The sequence below is a fragment of the Myxocyprinus asiaticus genome, chromosome 42 (genome assembly GCF_019703515.2).
Source record: "Myxocyprinus asiaticus isolate MX2 ecotype Aquarium Trade chromosome 42, UBuf_Myxa_2, whole genome shotgun sequence".
Taxonomy (NCBI): domain Eukaryota; kingdom Metazoa; phylum Chordata; class Actinopteri; order Cypriniformes; family Catostomidae; genus Myxocyprinus; species Myxocyprinus asiaticus.
The window spans coordinates 7,320,547-7,342,275 of NC_059385.1; the positions used below are offsets into that span (position 1 = coordinate 7,320,547).

General features: G+C 37.0%; 1 protein-coding gene across 1 annotated transcript in view; it reads right to left on the reverse strand.

The window, feature by feature from the left end:
* LOC127432226 (CXADR-like membrane protein) overlaps positions 1 to 21,729 on the reverse strand; it is an 81,480-nt gene that overhangs the window by 4,964 nt on the left and 54,787 nt on the right. The window contains exons 2-6 of the mRNA XM_051683140.1: positions 13,631 to 13,788; positions 11,354 to 11,552; positions 4,127 to 4,294; positions 1,674 to 1,796; positions 278 to 419 (exon numbers count right to left, since the gene is read on the reverse strand). Of these exons, the coding sequence (XP_051539100.1) occupies positions 278 to 419; positions 1,674 to 1,796; positions 4,127 to 4,294; positions 11,354 to 11,552; positions 13,631 to 13,788 (790 nt within the window). The remainder of the gene's footprint in view (positions 1 to 277; positions 420 to 1,673; positions 1,797 to 4,126; positions 4,295 to 11,353; positions 11,553 to 13,630; positions 13,789 to 21,729) is intronic.

Consider the following 21,729-nt stretch of genomic DNA (forward strand, 5'->3'; position numbering starts at 1 on the left):
CTTCTACTACACTGGAGCCTTGTTATGTATCACTCTATTCTCAGAGAGAGCAGTGTGTGTTTGTGTATCTGCCTGCCACTTGCATTGTTAATGCTCACTCATCCTCCAAACCTGCATAATTCATCCTGACACTGTAAATTACCCCAGACATGAACACAATCAACAAAGAGAAACATAGTTGCTACTTTAACGAGCATTATAAACTGTGCCAAGCTGTATGGTTGCAATAATGTCATTTAAATTATTGTCAAGGGGGGGTAGGGGTGGAAGAGTTCACCTTATTTCATTGGGTGCTTCCTCCTCTTCATATTTCTTCTTCTCTTTTTTGCGAAAAACAAGCCAGACAATGAGGATGATGAGGAGAACACCAAAGGACACGCCCACCACGGCGCCCGCCACCACACCCATGCCCCGGACATCTGCAGAAGATAATTATTTTTATTTCTACTAATAAATTCTATTCTATTCTATACACAAATTCCACACACAAAAATAACCCACACACAGTACATAAAACTACTTTTAAAAGACACATAAAACAAAGTTTTCATGCTCAAAATAGCCTAACAATCAACAAGAAAGCGGTAACAACTAACCCCCTCTGCACTGCAGATACCTGACGGAGTGTATTTCACCATGAGAATATTCCAGCAAACAGCACAGCATTAATCAACCTACCGTGCTCACTCCGTTCCTTTTAATAATACGGCATTTTTTTCATTTTTGCATGAATACATTTCTTCTCTCTTAATTATTTATTCTAATTTCATCATCTGATATTTAATTATGCAGCAGAGCTGTTTGAGAACGGTTTGGAGGAAGGAATTAAATCAATGTACGCAATGATAAAAAAAGAATACATTTATTTTATTTGAATAAATGGTACTGAAGGTTCTGACTGCTTAGCAGACCGGGTCAGGATCTCACCGCCATCTTCAAATAGAAACAATCGCAGTTGATAATAAAGCAATGACTTGTTTTGACTTGTAATTAAAAAAAAGTGTCAGAAGCAAGACTAAAAAGCCATGCATAAGGATTATGATTTGCATAAACCTTTTTATCTGTGTTTGCCTGTATTAAAGTTCCCAAACAAACAGAAACACATGTACACCAGGATGTTCAGAATAACATACAGTACTACCATGCTATTCATACTGTTTACTTGCTGTATGCAATGTGTATACTGTGCACAGTGTGCACATTTTCTGCATGAATAAAATACCCAGATTACCGTATACATTTGCTAATAAGCACAGTTTACATCCAGAACATATTGCATGGAGTACTGTAACTCACAATGCGCAACACATGATCCTTCCATTTCCAGAGAGACCAATGAACAGAAAGCAATATCAACTGCTATTTTGAGCCTCTCTTTCTTGATGGACTGATGGAAGACACTTTTGAGCAAATTTGAATAAAAAATGCAAAATGCAGAATAAAAATGCATAATTATTTTAGAAGTGATAACTATGCAACTCACTGACTTAAATATGCAATGTAATGTCATTGTGCGACAACAAAGAAGCATACAGTACTACTGTTTGAAACATGTATTGTTGCATACTGTTTTCCCTGTTTTACAAATATACTAGGCAGTATACAATAAATAATGTGCAGTATGCTCGTATTACTCTCAATAAATAGCCATAGACACACACAGATATACTTACAGTGAACCTTGACCTCTAGAGTGCATGTCTCTTCCCCGACATCATTGCTGGCGGTGCATTTATAGACGCCTGCGCTTTCCCTCGTCAGATTTCTCAACGTCACAATCTCAGGATTCTTTAGATCTACAAAACACATTAAGTTACTCGTCATTTGATGTGCCCATTGTTTACAGTCTCACGCCATGTCCTAACCAGTTGCTATGAGACAAATAATAATTCCGATATCCATCCATCCATCCATCCATCTTTTATAGACGCTTGTCCTAAGTAGGGTCACGGGTATTGCTGGAGCCTATCCCAGCTGTCTTGGGAAACACCCTGGCCAGGTGGCCAGTACATCACTGGGCATATCCTACATTATATCTTCCATTTCAAATCGAAACCTATTTCTTCCTAATCATCTGCAACAAGACATTTTGTCTGTCACTTGGTTTCTACAACCAACAAAACGCAGCTTGTCTCTTGTTGGGCCTGGTTAGGACAAAAAACTTTTAAAAAATGTGATTTATTGCTTGTCACTTTATTACACTATGTCTACAAAGCTGCACGTCACCACATAATGTTCATTAACAACAGTCAGAAGTTATTTAACCTCCTGAGACACCCGCATGACAGCTGTGTGCATTTTCCATTTTGCTTTGTAACTAGCAGCACCTAATAAACAAGCTAAAAAAAAGAATTCTAGAGCAAATAGTTTTCCTAAAAATTGATAAACACCTATGTGGGCAGCAGAACTAAGTTGTGAAATTTTAAGTACTTTAAAGCTAAAGAATTCAGATTTTTTCATCCAATAATTTATTATGTGTCCAGGAGTGTTGGTTATTCATGTTTTTGAGATACTATAGACATTACAGCTGAACTGATTTTTTATAAAGCTGAATAAATAATTCTGATTAAAAGTAATGGCCAGCATCATCAAATCACTGCCAACCATGTTAAAACAACTTTTTTTCATTATAAAATTCTGAATCTATGTACTGATTATCATTGTCCCATGTCTGCCAAACATGTTGAGTGATCCAAACATGAAAGTTTAACCATTTAATGAAGTCTCCTGAACTGAGATCAGTTGGTTTAAAAAAACATTAAAGCATAGCCTATAGTGAAGTCAAAATGTAATGTCCACGCATGTGGACGCAGGGTCTCACGAGATTAAATATAGACAGAAGGCCTAATCAATAAAATTCATGGCAATCAATCCATGATATTTGTGTGTAAATGAATTTCATTTCGGGTGGACAGGGAAAACAAAGTGGCTTAAGTTGCTGTGCAATGCATCAAAAATCAACTTTGGACAGCTCTGTTTAACAATCTTTTCTTTGCATTGTGACGTGATGCACACATCAAGCATAAACGTGATGTTAGGACATGGTGTCTCACATCATGCAACGGGGATCCAAGTCAAAATCCTCCAGTTAGTGCTCATTTCATTAAAACCTAAAGTTTTATGTGAAACAGGCATTGTAAGTGTTTAGTTGAGTGAACAGAGTATGTTATGGAAAATTCTCCATAAAGCCTTAAGAGGCTGGTGAAGGGTAGAGCATGCATACGTCACATCTCTGATCGGATCTCATAAGAGCGACTAATTGAGGAGGTAGTGAAGCATGTGGGGTAAAAGTGCTGATGGAATTGATGTAAAATTAATTTGAGAATGCTTGCAATGTTAAATTGGCCCTGTAGTGTCTTCATCTATTTTCTGCTCCTCCAGGGAAAGAGGAGACGTCCACATGATTTACTCACCACCCTTGCAAGATAAACTTAACGCTGCAGTTTTTTTCTTTGCAGGAATGCAGTAGTAAAAGATCTGAGCGGAAAGAATTAGTTTAGTGTTTAAAAACAAGAGCAACAGTTTACAGTCAAAAGATCATATTTGTATCAACATCTGATTATCTGAATGGAGAACAGATATGCTACTATAATAGTAAGCAATAATCATCACTATTGCTATTGTTCAAACAGTACTTATGGACATACTGTATCTAATGCCTCAAATCGTGTGGCTTGTTGAGATGAGGTACTATTGTTTTTCTTAGATATTAGACTTGATTCTTACCTAGCAGACAATAAAAATAGGCACACAAAAAAAAAAAAAAAAAAAAAAAAAAATTACATTAAAGTAGTGAAGTAGTTATATCTAGGGACTAGAATATCAGAGACTTGGGGGCTCTCTTGACTTGGGTCAGTAAATAACGCCTAGCAACCATATAGCAACACTCTGGCAACAACCCAGAACGCCCTGGCATTGTGGCAGCAAGTTTTGTATGGGCAAGCACTCACGTTTTCTTTCAAAAATATTCAAATTTTGTTAATTATGGAACCAAATTTATTATTAGAAGTCTCTCGAGACTAGTCTCTAGTTGCTGAGACAAAAAAGAAAAATTGTGATGGATTTTGTGCAAGGATCAATTTTGAAATCTTTTTAACAGGCGCTAGAAATTGATTGGTGGGCTCACCTATGAGGGCCAAAGGTGGGAGCTTCCTGGAATATTTTCCCTTGTCCAGGACTCTCTCCCATTTGTAGCTGATGGGGTCAGAACCATCTGTGGACTTACAGCTCATTCTGACATCACTTCCTTCCAGCAGTCGACCCTCCATCCAACAGCGCGGTTTGGATGGCTTCACTTCATGATGCAAAACAGACACACAAAATATAGACACACAGACACATGGTTAGGCTATGAAATACGTATGTGTAATAGGGATGAGCGATATGACCAAAACCTTATATCACAGTATGAGTACTTTTATATCAGTTATATATAATGTAATTACATAAAACTGTATATATCACAATATAGTTATTTTAGCTGGAAATTCAATGAAAAATAGTTAATATATGAAATAACCTTGTGGTAAAGCCTATTTTTTGGATAATCCAGTTACAAATTAAAAGTACATCATTTTACTATTTTGTCCTTTTTGTGGAACTTGATGGGCACAAACCAAAAAATAAGATTATTAATTAAAATAAATTATAACTCTCATTATGTAACACTTGAGGTGTAAACAAAAGGTAGAAAAGGTATTTTGAATAATGGGGTGTCTCCATACAATCCAAATCAATGGGGATCAAAACTTTTAAGCTCCAAAAAGGACATAAAGGCAGCATAAAAATAATCCATTCGATTCGAGTGGATTAATCCATGTCTTCTGAAGCGATATGATTGCTTTGAGTGAGAATCACACCCCAATTTAAGCCCTTATTCACTATTAATCTTGACCTTTTCTTGCTGCATTCATGAAAGAAGGTTGTTCACACACTTCACACATAATGCTGTACCCAGACCAGACACGTCCCCAAGTTTGTGGTTTTGCAGGTTGATAATTTTTTTTTAAAAAAAGGTACCACGGTCGACAAAATGTTGCTACTAAACACTAGAAGAAAAAAGTTACTTCTTGATGTACAAAGATACCAGCATTCAGTAAGTGTCAGAGCATCACCATCTTCAAGCCAGCACTGTGTTCCAATTGGGCCATATGTCAAGATTTATAGCAAATAAGGACTTGCATTTTGAGCTTTTCCTCACCCAAAGCGATTATATTGCTTCAGAAGACATAAACTACAACACATAGAGAATGAATCACCTATATATCATATAGAGACTGTGTCTGTTCCCCGAACTACCAAACACAAAATTGAAATTATGCATCCATCTGCCACAGCACCCCAGAAGACTAAAATTATTCCGTACAAGCAACTTCAGTCCTTCGCTGTAATATGTCAGGAAGAGCTAACAAAAATGATCAAAACATCAAAATCAACAACATGTGCTATATGTTAGACCCATATTGACTAAACTCCTAAAAGAGGTGTTTAGTGTAATCTCAGAACCTATTCTTCATATTATTAACTCCTCATTATCCTTAGGGCATGTCCCATGAAACTTTAAACTGGCAGTTATCAAACCGCTTATCAAGAAACCACAGCTTGATCCAGGAGAATTGGCTAATTATAGACGATTTCAAATCTTCCATTTATGTCGAACATACTAGAAAAGGTAATGTCCTCCCAGCTATATTAATTTTTACAGAGAAAAGGTATATATATATGAAGAATTTCAGTCAGGATTTTGGCCCCATCATAGTACAGAGACTGTATTTATCAGAGTTACAAATGACTTGATCTTATCATCTGATCATGGCTGCATTTCTCTTCTAGTGCTCTTAGATCTTAGTCCTGTCTTCGACACCATAGATTATGACATTCTTTTGGATAGGCTTGAGAATTATGTTGGCATTTGTGGACAGGCATTGGCTTGGTTTAGGTCCTATTTCTCTGACTGCTACCACTTTGTCTGTGCAAATGAGGAACTGTCAGATCAAATTAAAGTTAAGTATGGAGTGCCACAGGGATCAGTTTTAGGGCCTCTGCTTTTCTCCCTATATATGCTCCCCCGAGAGGACCATGGAATTAGTTTTCACTGTTATGCCGACGATACCCAACTTTATATTTCTTCAATATAGTTTCTCCAACGAAATTTCACAATTTTCCAAATGAACAGAATGTATAAATGATATCAAAGAGTGGATGGCTAGAAATTTCCTTCTACTCAATTCCAATAAAACTAATTAATGGAACAAAAACCTAAAAAATAAGAGCTAAAATATAATCTGACTCTTGATGGATGTACTGTAACATCAACGTCTACAGCAAAAAAGTTAGGTGTTAAATTTGATAGCAATCTAACCTTTCAAAAACAAATTTCCAATATTTGTAGGACTGCATTCTTCCACCTCAGAAATATTGCTAAGTTACGACACATGCTATCTGTTTCTGATGACAAAAAACTAATTCATGCATTCATGACCTCAATACTAGATTATTGTAATGCATTACTAGGTGGAGGTAAACCTTCAGGTTTAATAAATAAACTTCAGTTGGTTCAAAATGCAGCAGCTAAATTGCTAACTAGAACCAAGAAATATGATCATATCAGCCCCATTTTATCTGCTTTACATTGGCTACCTGTTAAGTTTCATATTACTTTTAAAATTCTGTTAATTACTTACAAAGCTTTGAATGGTCTAGCTCCACAGTACTTAAGTGACCTTCTATCATGCTATAATCCATCACGCTCACTATGATCGCAAAACTCCGGCCTGTTAACAATACAGAGAATATCAAAATCGACTTCAAAGAGAATGAATTGATGCAAACTCAAAGACGTGGGATTCTTCATGAGCCACTGTCTGAAGCATGGGCTCAGGACGGAGTTCACCAAAATTACCTGCCATAAGCTTCCAGCCAGACTGTGATGCTCCTCACTGAATGTTACCTACTGTATATCAACTTCGTCAAAGTAGGGACAACACTCTCTTTAAAAAAATTAACTACATAGAAAATGATTTAACCACTATCAAAAGCCTTCATCAGCGAAAATCAAAGGAAAATGCATCTACGTGTATTACCTCAGTTAATTCGGGATGACTTCAAGGAATTTAACACTAAAACATATAGTTCATACAAAATCATTTTGTTTAACCATTGACCCACAACACTTACTTAGTTTACTCATTTGAACCAATAATAGTTCTAAACATAAATAACTAATATTGGCATTATATTCATTTTCTGTTAAAGCAAAATTTCATGTACAGCTGCTTTGAAACAACAGCTGTTGTGAAAAGCGCTATACAAATACATTTGACTTGACCTGAAGACATGGAATATTCCACTCAAATGGGATGGATTACTTTTATGCTGCCTTTATGTGCTTTTTGGAGCTTGAAAGTTTTAATACCCAAAGACTTACATTGATTGGAAATTCAAATGTTCTTCAAAATATCTTCATTTGCATTCCGTGTTCCATGAATTCTGTTTGGACAAGCCATGTTTGAAGCACAAATATATATAGTGCTGTATAAACAGTTTAGCAAAACCTCCACCAGCTGTCTAAAATGTCTATAGAAAGTAACAATGGTCATAATATGTTTTGCGATGGATGATTATGTGATGGGCAATTTAAGCATGTGAATGTAGCAAGCAAAGATTTATACAATCACACATGCCCTTTTGCCCTCTTTTCATTATTCCCTATGCAAATCTGTTTTCCCCCACATTGTGAACCTCTTAAAACCTAGCGTGATGCCACCGAGCACTAAAACATGAATCTGTAAAACAACGCATTCACCAGTCGGTCCTCGACCCCCCGCTCCTGTCCTCCCTGGCCATCAGCATCTGCTCCTGCTGCCTCTATCTGCTGAGCCAGGACAATTCTGCTCCGGCACTCACAGGGGGGATGCAATTATAGCCGTTGAGTGGGATGCAGGTCCCCTCCATCTCCCGACTCTGTCAGGATCACTTACGGCGCACAGAGGAAGCTGCAGTTGTGTCCTCTGCCAAGCCATTATCTTTGTGTTGAACAAGACAAATGCTAATGTTTGTCCCTCGGAATCGAACGGGCCATTTGTACAAATGCATGCGTAAATTTGTGGTGCTCTTAAATGTCTCTATATGGCTAACGAAGCAGTGAAGATGGAACGAGGGAATAGATAAGAAACAATAGAGAAAAAACAAAAGAATATTGTTGTGATGCCTGTAATGCCGTTTATTCAACATGACCTCTGAGGGATGTACAATCATACATGTTGAATGAGTTGCTAAGGCTGATTTATTTGTTTTGGAAGTTCAACTACTGCATAGCGTGGGGAGGGGTAATTTGCTAAAGCTGCGGTCACACTAGGCTTTGAGCATGCAATATTATTTAAAAGAGGATATGATGTCATGCTTGAGAGCTTCTAGTTTTAATAAATATCACAAATAACTAATAACTTTATATTCTTAATGCAACATTTTAATCTTCTATGGGTCACACGTCTTTGTGTCATACGAATTCGCAGGTCTGAGTCACTAAACTTTCATGCACACAAAATTCCTTTGAATGGATTTCAGGAGGTTAGCAGATTTTTTTTTGCGGTGAAATACCACTCAGAATGTATGCATAGTGTTATTGTTATATGTTCAGGTTTAATGTTGCAGTAATTATATGATAACTGACAACAATGATAAGGAAGATCCTCATTGTTTTTGTGACAAATATTGGTCAAATTAATCTGCTAAAATTAAACTTTCATATCTTAATTATTCATTAATTACTCACTTAAATAGCTTCAATGTAGGCATAGGGGTGGGCGATATGACCAAAATCTTATATCACGATTTCACTAATTTTATATCACGATAATGATATAAATCATGATACAGTAAAATTTTTCAAAAAATAAAATACAAATAAAAATCTATAAAAATTGGTTTATATATTAAATAACCATATTGTAATGCATATTTTTGAAAAATCCAGTCATTGTATTAAATAATTTATAAATAAACTTCTAATATAATCTTCTCTTTATTTGGAATTTGACAAACATAGAGTTTAAAAAAAAAACAAAAAACATTAGTGGTATTCAAAAAGTGGTAATCAACCTTAGCACAATGCTAATGTCACATTTCAGTCTGATGTTGTTTACTAGTATAATTATTATAAAACACTTCATTAGGCTCTTAATGGTTTAAGTCATCTCTGTAGACAATATTTGAATATCTGAAAGCAAAGCCGGTTTGTTTTCAAGTATCTAACATCATTCGAACTGAATTTTATTAAGGGTGATGATGTGTAGTTTAAAAAAAAAGCATGACAGATGACATAATTGTTGGTGCATGACACATTGTTTTAGAATTTTTCCTCATCAGTGTTGGTTAGAATGTCAGGCTCTCTCGCCTTTTGAGATACAGTATGTTTGACTTCCTCCATAGTGCTTTAAGGTAAAAACCTCAAAACTCAGTATAATTCAAATGGGTCACGCAAGTTTTGAAGTTTGTGCCGCGATAGAGAGAAACCGGGTTGAGTAGCGCAAGTGTCTTTGGAGCCCAATATGGAAGCCTGCAGGACTCGCGCACACTTTCATGCTTCAGAGATCAAAAAATCAAGTGAAACACAGCTGCGTGTGTCTGATGAGAAGAATATTCGGAATGTCAGATTAATGTCATTGAATTTGATTCGGTGGCCTGAAATTTAACTTGGGTGGCCGCCGAAAAACGGTAAGTACCTGAAAAACTCTCTTCAATTCTCTCAGTCTCACATAAAGCCACTCCGTCTTCCTCCTCCATTTCTCTGACAGAATATGTACATGTGACGTGAACAGAATGAGGTGCACATTTCTTGCATGCTTGGTGGCTTGCGATATTGATAATCCAAACTGTATACCGGCTGCCAAATTTCTACTGGTTTATCATGTCTGATACCGGTGTATATCGCCCACCACTACGTAGGCAGCTACTTTTTCACTGTATTCCAAATGGCGTAAATGATGACTTTGCAGGGCACTTTAAAGGGTGAACCATCATGGAGTGAAGCTGTAGCATTGTTCCAAACTGAATTTAAAATAATAACTTATTTTTAAATCCCACACCTTTCATCCACTAGTGAGAACCTCATTTCATACCAAATCGAAGAACCAACGGGTGTGACGTAATTTAGAACAAAATCTGGCCAAAACAAAGGTGTTTTAAAGATTGTTTTGGTGGTTCGAAACAGCTCGCCAGCGCAAACTTTCAGGAAAACTTCATACTGGCTGCTAAACACCTTCTTACTGCCAGTAAGGCAGTAGGTGTGACCTGGAGCTCCACCTACTTTGATGCCGACAGCTAATTCCCATCCAGTCAATATGAACACACCAGCGTACAGACTACCTACATCTGTACGACCGTTCGCACAGAGACATTTTCCAAGAACGTATCATGCGATTTTTTGTTGATTAATTAATCTAGAAAAGGAATCAAATCTACTCAAATACTCTTAAGTGCCCATTTACTATGTTGTTTGATATGCTGCTTTACTCATGTTCCGTCTGCAGTGAAAGCCATTCACACATCTGCCCAAAGTAAGATACGCCTATCATCAAAACGAAGAATCACTTCGCCGTGAGTATGCCGGTGTCTTTAAAAGGGAATAGGGCATAGAGATGATCACTTCTAGGCACCCTAGACAGAAGGCACCCTTTGTTTGTAGCTTGTAGTGTAGAGTGTCAAAAGGGTAGCTTGACTCTCCATCATTTGATCATCTTTTGATGAATTACTGCTTCCACGATTGCCATAAAATGTACAAAGAACATTTTTCAAATTCTCTTTAACAACTGTGGTAATAGCATAATGTTAATTGCTTTTTTAAATTGTTTTTGTACCAGATACATTCTGCTCTTATTTTAATAATAAATCATATGATTTAAAGAAGTATTGTTCCCTTAAATAGGAACAATATATGTAGCTCCTTTTTGTTAGTTACTTGAGTGTAGTTAATTACTTTATCAAAAGAGTAACTTGACTTCAGTTTAACCATTTCAAAATATCAGTAGCTTAGTTTGGGAAGCTACAGTTTCAAAGTAGCTTCCTCAGCACTGCTCATAAATTATGACAATTACGACGTGCAAAGCTGTCTTTCCACAATATCATGCAAAATATGAGCACCTGACACATCTGCAAGTCATTCTTATTGTCATGTACTCGCTGAATTTCATTTCACGCCAAGATCAGGCTCAGCTGTCGCACAATGCAGAGGGACAACTTTCTGGTGCTATTTTTGGTGCCCAACTTCGTGACATAAGCATCTGTCATGTCTTTATCATTCCCTGGGCCTATGAGAGGAGTTAATTAAAGCCATGCTGTAGGGCCAGAGACTTACAGAGCACGATGAGGTTGACTGTGTTCCAGTAGTACTTTCCACCGTTCTTAACCTTGCAGATGTATTCTCCAGAGTCAGTGAGCAAGAGGTCGCTGATCATGAGTGAAGCGTCACCCTTCAGGAAGTCGCCCGCCAGGGACAGCCGCCCCACCTCGCTCTCATTGGGGTCGTAGATTCGACCCGCAAAGTATGTGATCACCTGGTGAGATAGGCATGGTGTTACAAACAAAACAAGGTGTATTAAAGCGATATTTCACCTAACAGTTAAAATGATTACCCTCATGTTGTTCCAAACCTGTTTGACTTTCTGTCTTCCATGAAACACAAAGGGAGATGTTAGGCAGTATGTTAGGGACTGACAGCCTCAGTCACCATTTACTTTTATTGTATGAAAAAAGATGCAATGAAAGTGAATAACTGCCTAACATCTCCTTTTGTGTTTCACTGAAGAAAGAAAGTCATATGGGTTTGGAACAACATGAGGGTAGAATTTTCATGTTTCATGAACTATCCCTTTAAGCTTGTGAAATTTCCTGAGATGAGGACACAATTCAGTGTCATCTGCATTGAGTCACAGTCCACGCCTGCAGTCAGAGTCTGTCAAATTCTGAAGTCATTGAGAATCAGGCTTTTTTTTGCTTGGATATTTTTGTCTTTTGGTGTCCCCGATTCACCGGCTTCATTCAACAAAGCAATGGCTATTTTGCTTACCAGAAACGTCCCATTTTGCTGATAAATGTTTTTGACTTGGATCTCAATGGGAGAGTTCACAACTGAGCAAAAAAAGATCCATCATCAGTCAATTTAAAGGAATTGTTAAACTAAAAATGAAAATTCTGTTATTATTTACTCAATCTGATGTCATTCCAAACCTTTATGCTGATATTTTTTCTATGGAATCCAAAATTTGAACACAAAATCATCACCAATGCTGGGTAAGTTACTCTAAGTTATAAAAATATAATTTCACTACAAATTGTGTCACTAAAATTGAAATCAGATTACTTTACTGATTCCTTCATTGAAAATTAATCACACTAATTACTTTAATTCAAAATAATGTCTAAATTTCCTCCTTGTTAATTTTCGTTGTCTCTTCAGCTGTCACAGAAACAGATGAACATATGAACAATTCATGTTTGAAATGTTTTAAAAATAAATAATATTATTTTTAGATTATATACTGAAAAGTAATTAATTTAACCGAAAGTCAGTAACTGAAATCTGATTAAAATAATTTAAACTGTAATGTGATGCACTACTTTTTTGGTCGAAAATGTAATTTGATTACAGTAACTAATTACTATGTAATCGATTACACCTAACACTGATCGTCACACACAACAGTTCAAAGTGACCAGATGCTATCAAGCGCTAAAAAGCAGTGTTCAGAACAAAAAAAAAAAAATGGCTGGTCAACTTCAATGATGCCAAATTGGCATTGATTCTCGCAAATAAAGTAATTGAACGCAACATTTTTTAATTCTGGACATGAGCTTTGGGGGATGGCAAAATTATCAGTGAATAATGACTAACATTTTTGTCTTTTCCTCACACGCTAGGTTTCAGAACACTTAAATACTGCACAAAATTCATATGGACTACTTTTATGATTATTTCATAGTGCTTTTTCAGTATGGGTTTTTTTGGTCCTTTTTGGAGTTTGACAGACATGGTGAATATGAACTGTTTTTGAATGGAAATACCTACTTAAAGATTCTTCAAAAAATTATACTTTTGTGCTCCATTGAAAAAATAAAAGCATAAGGGTTTGATATGACATGAGCGTGAGTAAACAGTTTCAGAAATTCTAAAAATATGACGAAATAGCTATCTCTCATTAACAGACTACATGTTTTGTCACGTGGAAAAATAACTAAATAAAATGTTTCGCCATTTAGCTAAAGGTAGAGGTTTGACCCTCTCTTGTCAGATATATATTGTGTCAGAAATGACTTCAGGGACTGGCTTGAGTTGTGGCCAGATTAAAATGTAAAACTTGTCCTGCGGCCAATTTCACATCATTAGGTCATAAAAGTAATTGTTAGGGGCTGATACAAGGCAAACCAGTGTCATATTAAAAGTAAGCAGTTTTTACAGTGCTGATTATAGCACTAGTTGATGGTGCAGTTTACAGAAAGATAACCCTTCCCATCAAGTCAGAAAAAAGCGCTGCACTGCAGATCAGGGACTCGGGTGAGCAGCAAGCCACTGCAAAGGCCCACATCAGCAGCAGTGCAATGTCGCAGTAGCGGGAGATCAGAGACGTGCTCTCACCACTTTCTGTCGTGTGCTGGATTTATGCAGCATCCATTCGATGTCCAGTAGAGAAGTGTCGGCTTGCCACAGCTGATGGTGGCACGGCAGTGTGGCATTGTCTCCAACTACCCTCTTCATCTCCGTCTGGCCGTTAGCCTGAAGCACACTCAGCAATACTGAAGAGAGAGAGAGAGAAGAGGAATTATTAAGGCCTGATGCCAGTGAGCAGTTAGGACGGCAGCATCACCGAAGGGCTTTAGTTGGCTTTACTGCAGGATACAGAGGCAGACTGGGGGTTTTAGAGAGCGGTGTGAGATATCATGCGACCACTTGTGCGGAAGCTACTTTGAAAATGTAGTAAATGCACAACATATTTTTACAGCATTTATTCATCTTGCTTGATGTAAATTTGAAAAAAAAAAAAAATCTTTCTTAGTTCATGTTATTTCTTAAAGGGATCATGACATGCCTTTTTTATTATTTTTATATGTTCCTTGTGGTTCACTTATAATATTAGCGAGGTTTATTCCTCATTTGTCAGAAACGCTCAGTTTTGGTGCTGCTTCTCCTTTACGACTTGACAGTAATCGCCCACTGTTATGATTGCTCTCTCCCTGTCATCTCACTGCTCACTGCTACAAGGCAGGGCTATGAAGTAACAAGGTAAAGTAGATGTTGATATGTTGTTGTGGAGGCGGTTAGATGCAAATGTTTACCACAGTGTGGAGGACATAGAGAACGAGTTGTATTGGCAGCTTGGTTTGAACAAATACTCTTTTTGCAGTGAGGAGGAAGTTTTGAGTTCTGAAGCTTACAGTATATTTATATAGGAAAATGAACTATATGTCAAAAGATCAAGGAAAACTGCATTTTCTAATGTTAACATATACAACTTTTAATTAAAAAAATCTATTAGTATATGTTAAAATTAACATTATTCAATATTAATTGTTGAAAAGCTTTGTTCACTGTTAGTTTGTTAACTAATATAGTTAAATGATACAACCAAAAACCAAACTGTTAACAAATACAACCTTATTGTAAATTGTTTCCAATTTACCATTGTGTTTAAAAACATAAAAAAATACAACACACCATAATTTAAATAGATGAGTCAAAAACTGTAATGAACATAAGCATTTTAGTAAATTTTGCTAAAAAAAAAAAGAACTATTTTTTTTTTCCAACATTTTTTTTAATCTGTTGGTCTGAATGAACTGATTTACTACAATGAATCAGACTTCCCAACACTACATATGAGAGAAAGGTCAGTTTAAGAGACCATATTTCATTATTTTCAAAGTTCACTCTGCTGTAAAGCTGTGTGCTCAATACAATGTAATATTAAAAACAGAGATGCATCGCTACAAGTATTCTGAAAACAGCTGAAGTGCCTTAACACAATTTAAAATTGACCAGGTGTCACGGTCAGAGAATGAGGCTCAGGACCCAATCGCAGAGTTGAAAAAACAAAGGATTTATTAATAACACAAAAAGGGCAAAAACAATCCAAAACTCCCACAAGGGGGAAAAAACAAACATAAACTACCCCATAGGGGAAAAAGGTAATCCAGGGCTGGGGCAGAAATGCATGCCGCCAAGATGACATAAGCACGATGCACCCACGTCAATAACTGACTGAACATGGAGCATGAGTGTCCGGATCCCAAAACAGATCGAATCCAAACCAGACAGGAAGTCAGGATCCAGACACCATGCTCCAGACATGAAACAAGACAGACCGAAGAGCGCATGGCAGGGAATTCAACCGAAACCGTGCACTCACACAAAGACAGACAATGAAAGACAAGACGGATATGGGACGATGATGCCACAGTCCTGTCAGACAAAAACCCAGACTGACAGAGTGACAGGACCGTGACACCAGATGATTAAAAAAATGACTGTTATTTACATAAAAATTTAAAAGTATATTTGATTACATTAAAAACAACAACAACAAAATAACTACAATAAATGAAAAACTAATGAACCCAAGCATTTGTATAAATATTTCACTCTAAATAAGAACATCTAAAATGTTGCACAAAGACTCAAGTTGGTGAATCGCTTTTTTGTAATCTATTTGTTTTCCGAACTAACCGATTCACTAGAATGATTTTCATTCAATTACATAACATTACATTTGAGAGACAGGACAGTTTTGCAGGATGTTAGAAAAAAAGTCGCTTGTTCCTGAAAAAAACTACACTATTTTGAAAACAGCTGAAGTACTGTACGCTACTGAAAAATATAGTTAAGTTAGTAGCGTTGCTATTTTCAGTTTAGGCCATCCAGACCAAATGCGTACTTGTGCTAAAAACACATTTCAAGGTCTATTTTTTATTTTTTATATCATCTGTTGAAACAAATCTTCTTTAAAACCTGAAAATTCTGTGTGAACGGCACCCAACACTGCACTTGACGGATGCACTGGTTCTGTTCAGGCTCATACACAAGGGCACAAGGACTCTCATCCAGAACTGAAAGAAAATGATTCAGGCGAAAGGCCAGAGGCTAAGCAGAGCTGCTCCATAGAGACAATCATTGTTATATTCTCAGATAAATTAATGGAATTGGTTTTACAAGCTAAGCAGCCATTTTTCACACTGAACAGGAAATCAGCCCAATAACGCAAGCAAGGGAATGGACTATTAGATATTTCTGAAAAGGAACATAGCCATTGTTCTGAATTTATTGAGGCTGACACATTTTGACTCAAATACTGAATAGGCTATAGATAAAATACTGCTGATAACATGGGCATATGAAATCTGTTAAGTAAGCAATTTCACATGAGCAAGAGTATTGCTGTACTGAATATCAGCACAGCTGTGATTACCTGAATCTAATCAAAGTTAATATAAGCAGCATACCTTGTATACACAATATGCCAGTAATTTTGTATTTTTGCACCACTAACGAAAATAGTTCCCAACAAAACCAAAGCAAGATCAACAGTTGTGTGTCGCCACATTCAGATTGGCAGCCAGAGTAACTGTTATGTTATCTGAGTTATAAACCCAGATTTCCAATTCCAAATCATCACAACCTTTCCCATCATGATACATTTTCCACTCACCAAGCAATAAAAAGCTGTGGCCGTGCACAGAGTGTAAGTCCTGCAGCGATTTCTACTGTACCTCAACATCCTTTGTGTTTGAACTACTCTACATTAACACAGGGAGGCAGTTAAATGAAGGCCAAGCTAATTACTTCCCAGCATGCATTCTGATTACAGCAATAATGACCACACAGCCTGTGCACTGTTATGACAGCCACACAACTTTACACCTGAGGCGTATGCGACACCATTATGCTTTAAAAAGATAAAGTGACACATATTATCAAGGATCTCTGTATTTTCAGGATTGGATTGAAAATTTTACACTTGTCATGTGTTTGAATATACTACTGCATGTATTGCATACAGTATTTTATTTTTTTTACTATACGTGAAACAGTGTGGCCATGCCCACACTAATTTGTTTGTTTATGGCTCTCATCTACACGGTATATACTTTATAACATGTTCAACAATAAATGTTTCAAAATGTTGTTTAATGCCTATTTAGTTCAGCAAATGATGTCCAATTATCTTGGAAAGAGAAATGCATAAATCATTTTTGATTCAATTTTGGTAAAATGTTGTAACTTTTGACAGTCCAATGAAATAAAAATAAATATATATATATATATAAAATACACCAAAGGGACTTTTTTGGGCAAATTATTCTGCAAAAGCATCTTGGTATTAAATGAGTTAAAATACAGGCCAGGAAAAAATGGGTTCTGACGGAAGCAGGTGAATTTCTGCGGGCCAGAGCGTTAATATGGGACATGTTAGAGAAGATCAGAATGAGAGGTTGTTCTTCAAAGGAAAAGATATGATCAAATAAATCCTCCAATAAATCTGCATTGCCTCACAGGATCATGGAAATTCATCTTTGATATACAGTAAAATCAGAGAGAATGAGTTAAGATTAAGAGAATGATATATAATCAAGAAGAGTAAAAGAGGTTTTAAAATAGTGTCGTGATGTGCCATTAACTATTTAGACAATAAAATGACCAATGTCAGATCTCAGAATTCTGGTTGAAATAAAGGTGTAAAAATGTCAGAAGATAGTATGAGTATTATGGTAGTTCCAAATATCATACTACCATAATACATGAGTATTATGTATTATATACTATTTCTGCAGTATATAGTATGTAAACTGTGCATATATGCAATTTGTATGTATGCATAAAATACCTGGATAGGGAAGTACAATTGCCTAATTGTGCAGTATAAAATTGAGCACACTGCACTGGGTATTGTGTCCGACCTGAGGCATAAACATAGCTAAAGTTTTTTTGTTATTGTTGAAAACTCATTGATTTTGCTACCTCTACGCCTCTGCGTCAGTGGTGACTGTCTGTCCCTAACCTTATGCCTGAAATTTCCTTTTGGCATTCCATGGAAGAACGAACGTCATACGGGTTTCAAACAACATGAGGGTGAGTAAATGACAGAATTTGTAATTTTGGCTAAACTATTCCTTTAAGTTCTCCATTGGACTGAGACTTGGGATAAACATCCATTTTAAAGCCTGCGGCGCGAGAAAGGTTCAGCATTCATCTGTCATGTTCATCCTCTTTTGGACTGCCATCAGCTACAGCTTGAGATTTTCTAGCCCCTTTTGGCGCATTGTCGCTCAGGCTGAGGGGGGAAGGGGAGAGAAACAGGGGCTCATTAACAATAGGAACCAAGCAGCTTGGCTGAGATGCAACCGAAAGCTGGTGGAAAAGCAGATTTCTATGAAGATGCCCTAGGGGGAGTTGTGCTCCAGTAAATTCTCCTCCCCACAGATCGCAGCAATCTTATTATAGAGCAGCCAATAGTACACATCACATCCATACCCTTCAAACTGTCCAAAGTCATGGTACATGTCCTTCTCTGTCTTTACACTGGCACTCAGGCTTCGCCATGGGAGAGAACTGTGATCTCACACCCAAAAGCCACCTCCACACTTCCAACAGGAAGAGGAAAACAGAAGGAAAAATGCAACGTGGTCTCATATAATCAAGTAATTATACCTTTACTTTTGCAAAATGATTTTTACATGGCTTGTTGTACATATCGCGGCAGTTTCCTGGTGAAATGAACACTATTGCTACAACAATAATTTTGAATCCCTTTTTACACAAATCACAAATAAAACGGCAGATTATCAGTTCACCGACAACATTGTCAACATTTCACCTCGGAATAGGCCTAATGGTGTTTCCAAGACATTTTAGGTGCCACAAGGTTGTAATATTTAAGCAAAAACACAGAAGAGGTTATTAAAATTCTGGTCAAGTGAAGTGTTTTAATACATTATTATTATTATTATTATTATTATTATTGTATAATTGCATTGCATTTATTTTGCCATTTCTGTGTATTTTTGATGGTAGTTTCTCACCTCCGGATAAGCAGTTTGCTTATTTTTGTTTTTTTGTTCCAAAGCAGCTTTACAGAAAATAGAAAATAGAAAAATAGCACTTCTCATCCACATGTCACATTCTCTGAGGTTGTTCTGTAACACAAATGAGGAGTTGTTCATCTGATGTTGTGTGGAAATAAGAGAGTGTAACCACGAACCTGCACTTGACCTGTCAGCACAGTGGCCAAAGTGCGCCTTTATTTACTGCTGGGTCTCTGGACACTTGGTGTAATGCAACACATATCTTTTGCCTTCTTTATAGCTCGATGGAACCGAGACATAAAATACAGCTTTAATGTGAAGTGTCTCACTTTATAGGGATGTTCACATGAGAGACACCAGACTTTCATGTGTGATATTAAACTTTTAAACTGCACTGAAGGTAATATTTCAAGAGTAGCCCAAACCTTGACAGATAAATGCAGTTTAAATCAGCTTAAGATGAACCATGTGCTACACTGTACAGAAAAGCAAATGTATCTATATATTCTTGCCTTCTCTTTTCTTTCAAGCCCCAAAACACACACTCAATATTTCACCAGAACACATACACACACACACACACACACACACACACACCCCTTCCCCCTCTTCCCGGTTATGTGTGCATTTACAGTTTCCAGCAAAGCTGAGTGGGCACAACAACAGACTTAAAAAAACAAAGAACTGTTTGCCTTGTCCAATTTTCTTGATTCTTGTCCCACTTTGCCGGCAACAAACTGCCCTCATCACTCTAAAGTCTACAATGAAGCCTCTCTGAAAACTAGAAGACTAGAATAACTGGATTTTTATTTTGTGGCAGCAGATCTCCACTGACTGCACATTTAAATGTTTTTTTTTTTTTGTTTGTTTATTAAGCCATAAGAACTTAGTTCGTACCAATATTTCTCAATCAAACAATATTTTGCATCTGCATAAACACTATTCTGCATCTGGCCTGCCGGTATGAGGTTAGGAATGTTTCCCTCCCATTAAAACCCAAGCCTTCCTTACCAGTGACTGTAGGCGACACTTTGATGGCAGGAAGAATTCTCTAATCCCTTCCTGCTCAAGAATTCAGCTCATGGCATCAACACGCTTGAACGCTACCTGATGCCCTGGTACCCGCTATGCTGCCATCCAAACCACAGGGTGCTTGGTATATGAGAAGAAAAGAGGGCACAACAAAATACCATCTTGAGGCAAGGATTCCACTGACTTTTCTCTTTAGTTTTCAGCCTTCAGAGAAGGCTGATGAGCATCTCATTTGAATTGGAGGCGTTTAAGCGGGCAATGACACTCATGTGAAAATGGCTCATTATCTCCAGCTGAACGTCACATGCGTCAATCACTCTGGGTGACACACGCAGAGAAAACAAGATCATCTGTCTCACCGTTAGTACACGCCGAACGCAATGTGAAAAGGAACACAGAGAACTGAGCATAAATAGGAGTTTGATAATCAAATTTGTGGCGTATGGAGCAGCTCTACAGGTTAGTTAACCTGTCGATGTGACAGAGTTTATGTCCAAACAAATATACCCCTGATGGAGCCAAGCCATAGTGGCTGCACAGGTTTGGTTCCGGCCTGCAACATGTCCTAATCCCATGACCAATCTCTCTCCCCTGTAATTTCCTGTCCCCTCCACTAACAAAAAAGTGCATGGTACTACTACCTTTTTTGACATGGTACCTTGGCAATACCATATTTTTTGCATTTTCTTTGTATATGTACCATTGTAGTAGCATAGTATTCTTTGAAATATTTTGGTGTAAAATTAATCTGACATGAGGGAGCTATAGTGCTCACATGGGTTACACAGTTTTGTTTCTGGCCTGCATTGTATTTTCCACCTCTCTCCCCCCAATAATTTCCTGTCCCCTCCACTAACACAAAAAATACTATGGTATTATCATGTTTTTTGACCTGGTTATGTCATATTTTTTGGACATGATACCATTGTATTGCCATATTCTTTTGACATGTATCATGGCAATATCATATTTTTAGATTTGTACCATGATAATATCATGTTTATTTTTTGGACTTGATACTATGGTAATACTTTGTTTTTTGGACTTGTACCATGGCAATACCATAGTTTTTAGATATGTACCTGTACTAAGGTAATACCATGTTTTTTGGGGGATTTGATACCTTGGTAATAACATTTTTAAATGTTTTTTTTTTTTTTTAAAAACAATGTCAATAACATTTTATTCTCTCTGAGTGGCACCTGCCACACAGCACCGCTATTTACACTATTTGCACATAGTCTGGTGGAAACAAAGAAATTTATGACAAACTGTGCCCTCAGGTGTTGCTGCGCAGTGTGTAAATTCGGCGTGGATGTGTTTTTTTCTTCTTCGTGCGGACAGACGCATGTTCAATTCCACCCAATGTCCCACTTTTCCCCAACATGTTTCCTGTCTCCACTCTTAATATTTCATTTAATACTATTTATAATAACAAATAAAAGTTGATTGTCTCGCAGTGATTTGGTCATGGTGATGGTCCGGGAGTTGAGAGAAAGGTTTGATCCAGGTAAAATTTACCATGGTTTTACTATAGTAATATTGTTGTAATCTTTTTTTTTGATGGAAGCCATAGATTTAATGCAATTAACCATGGTGTTACTATGGTAATATGGTGCTAAAGGAATG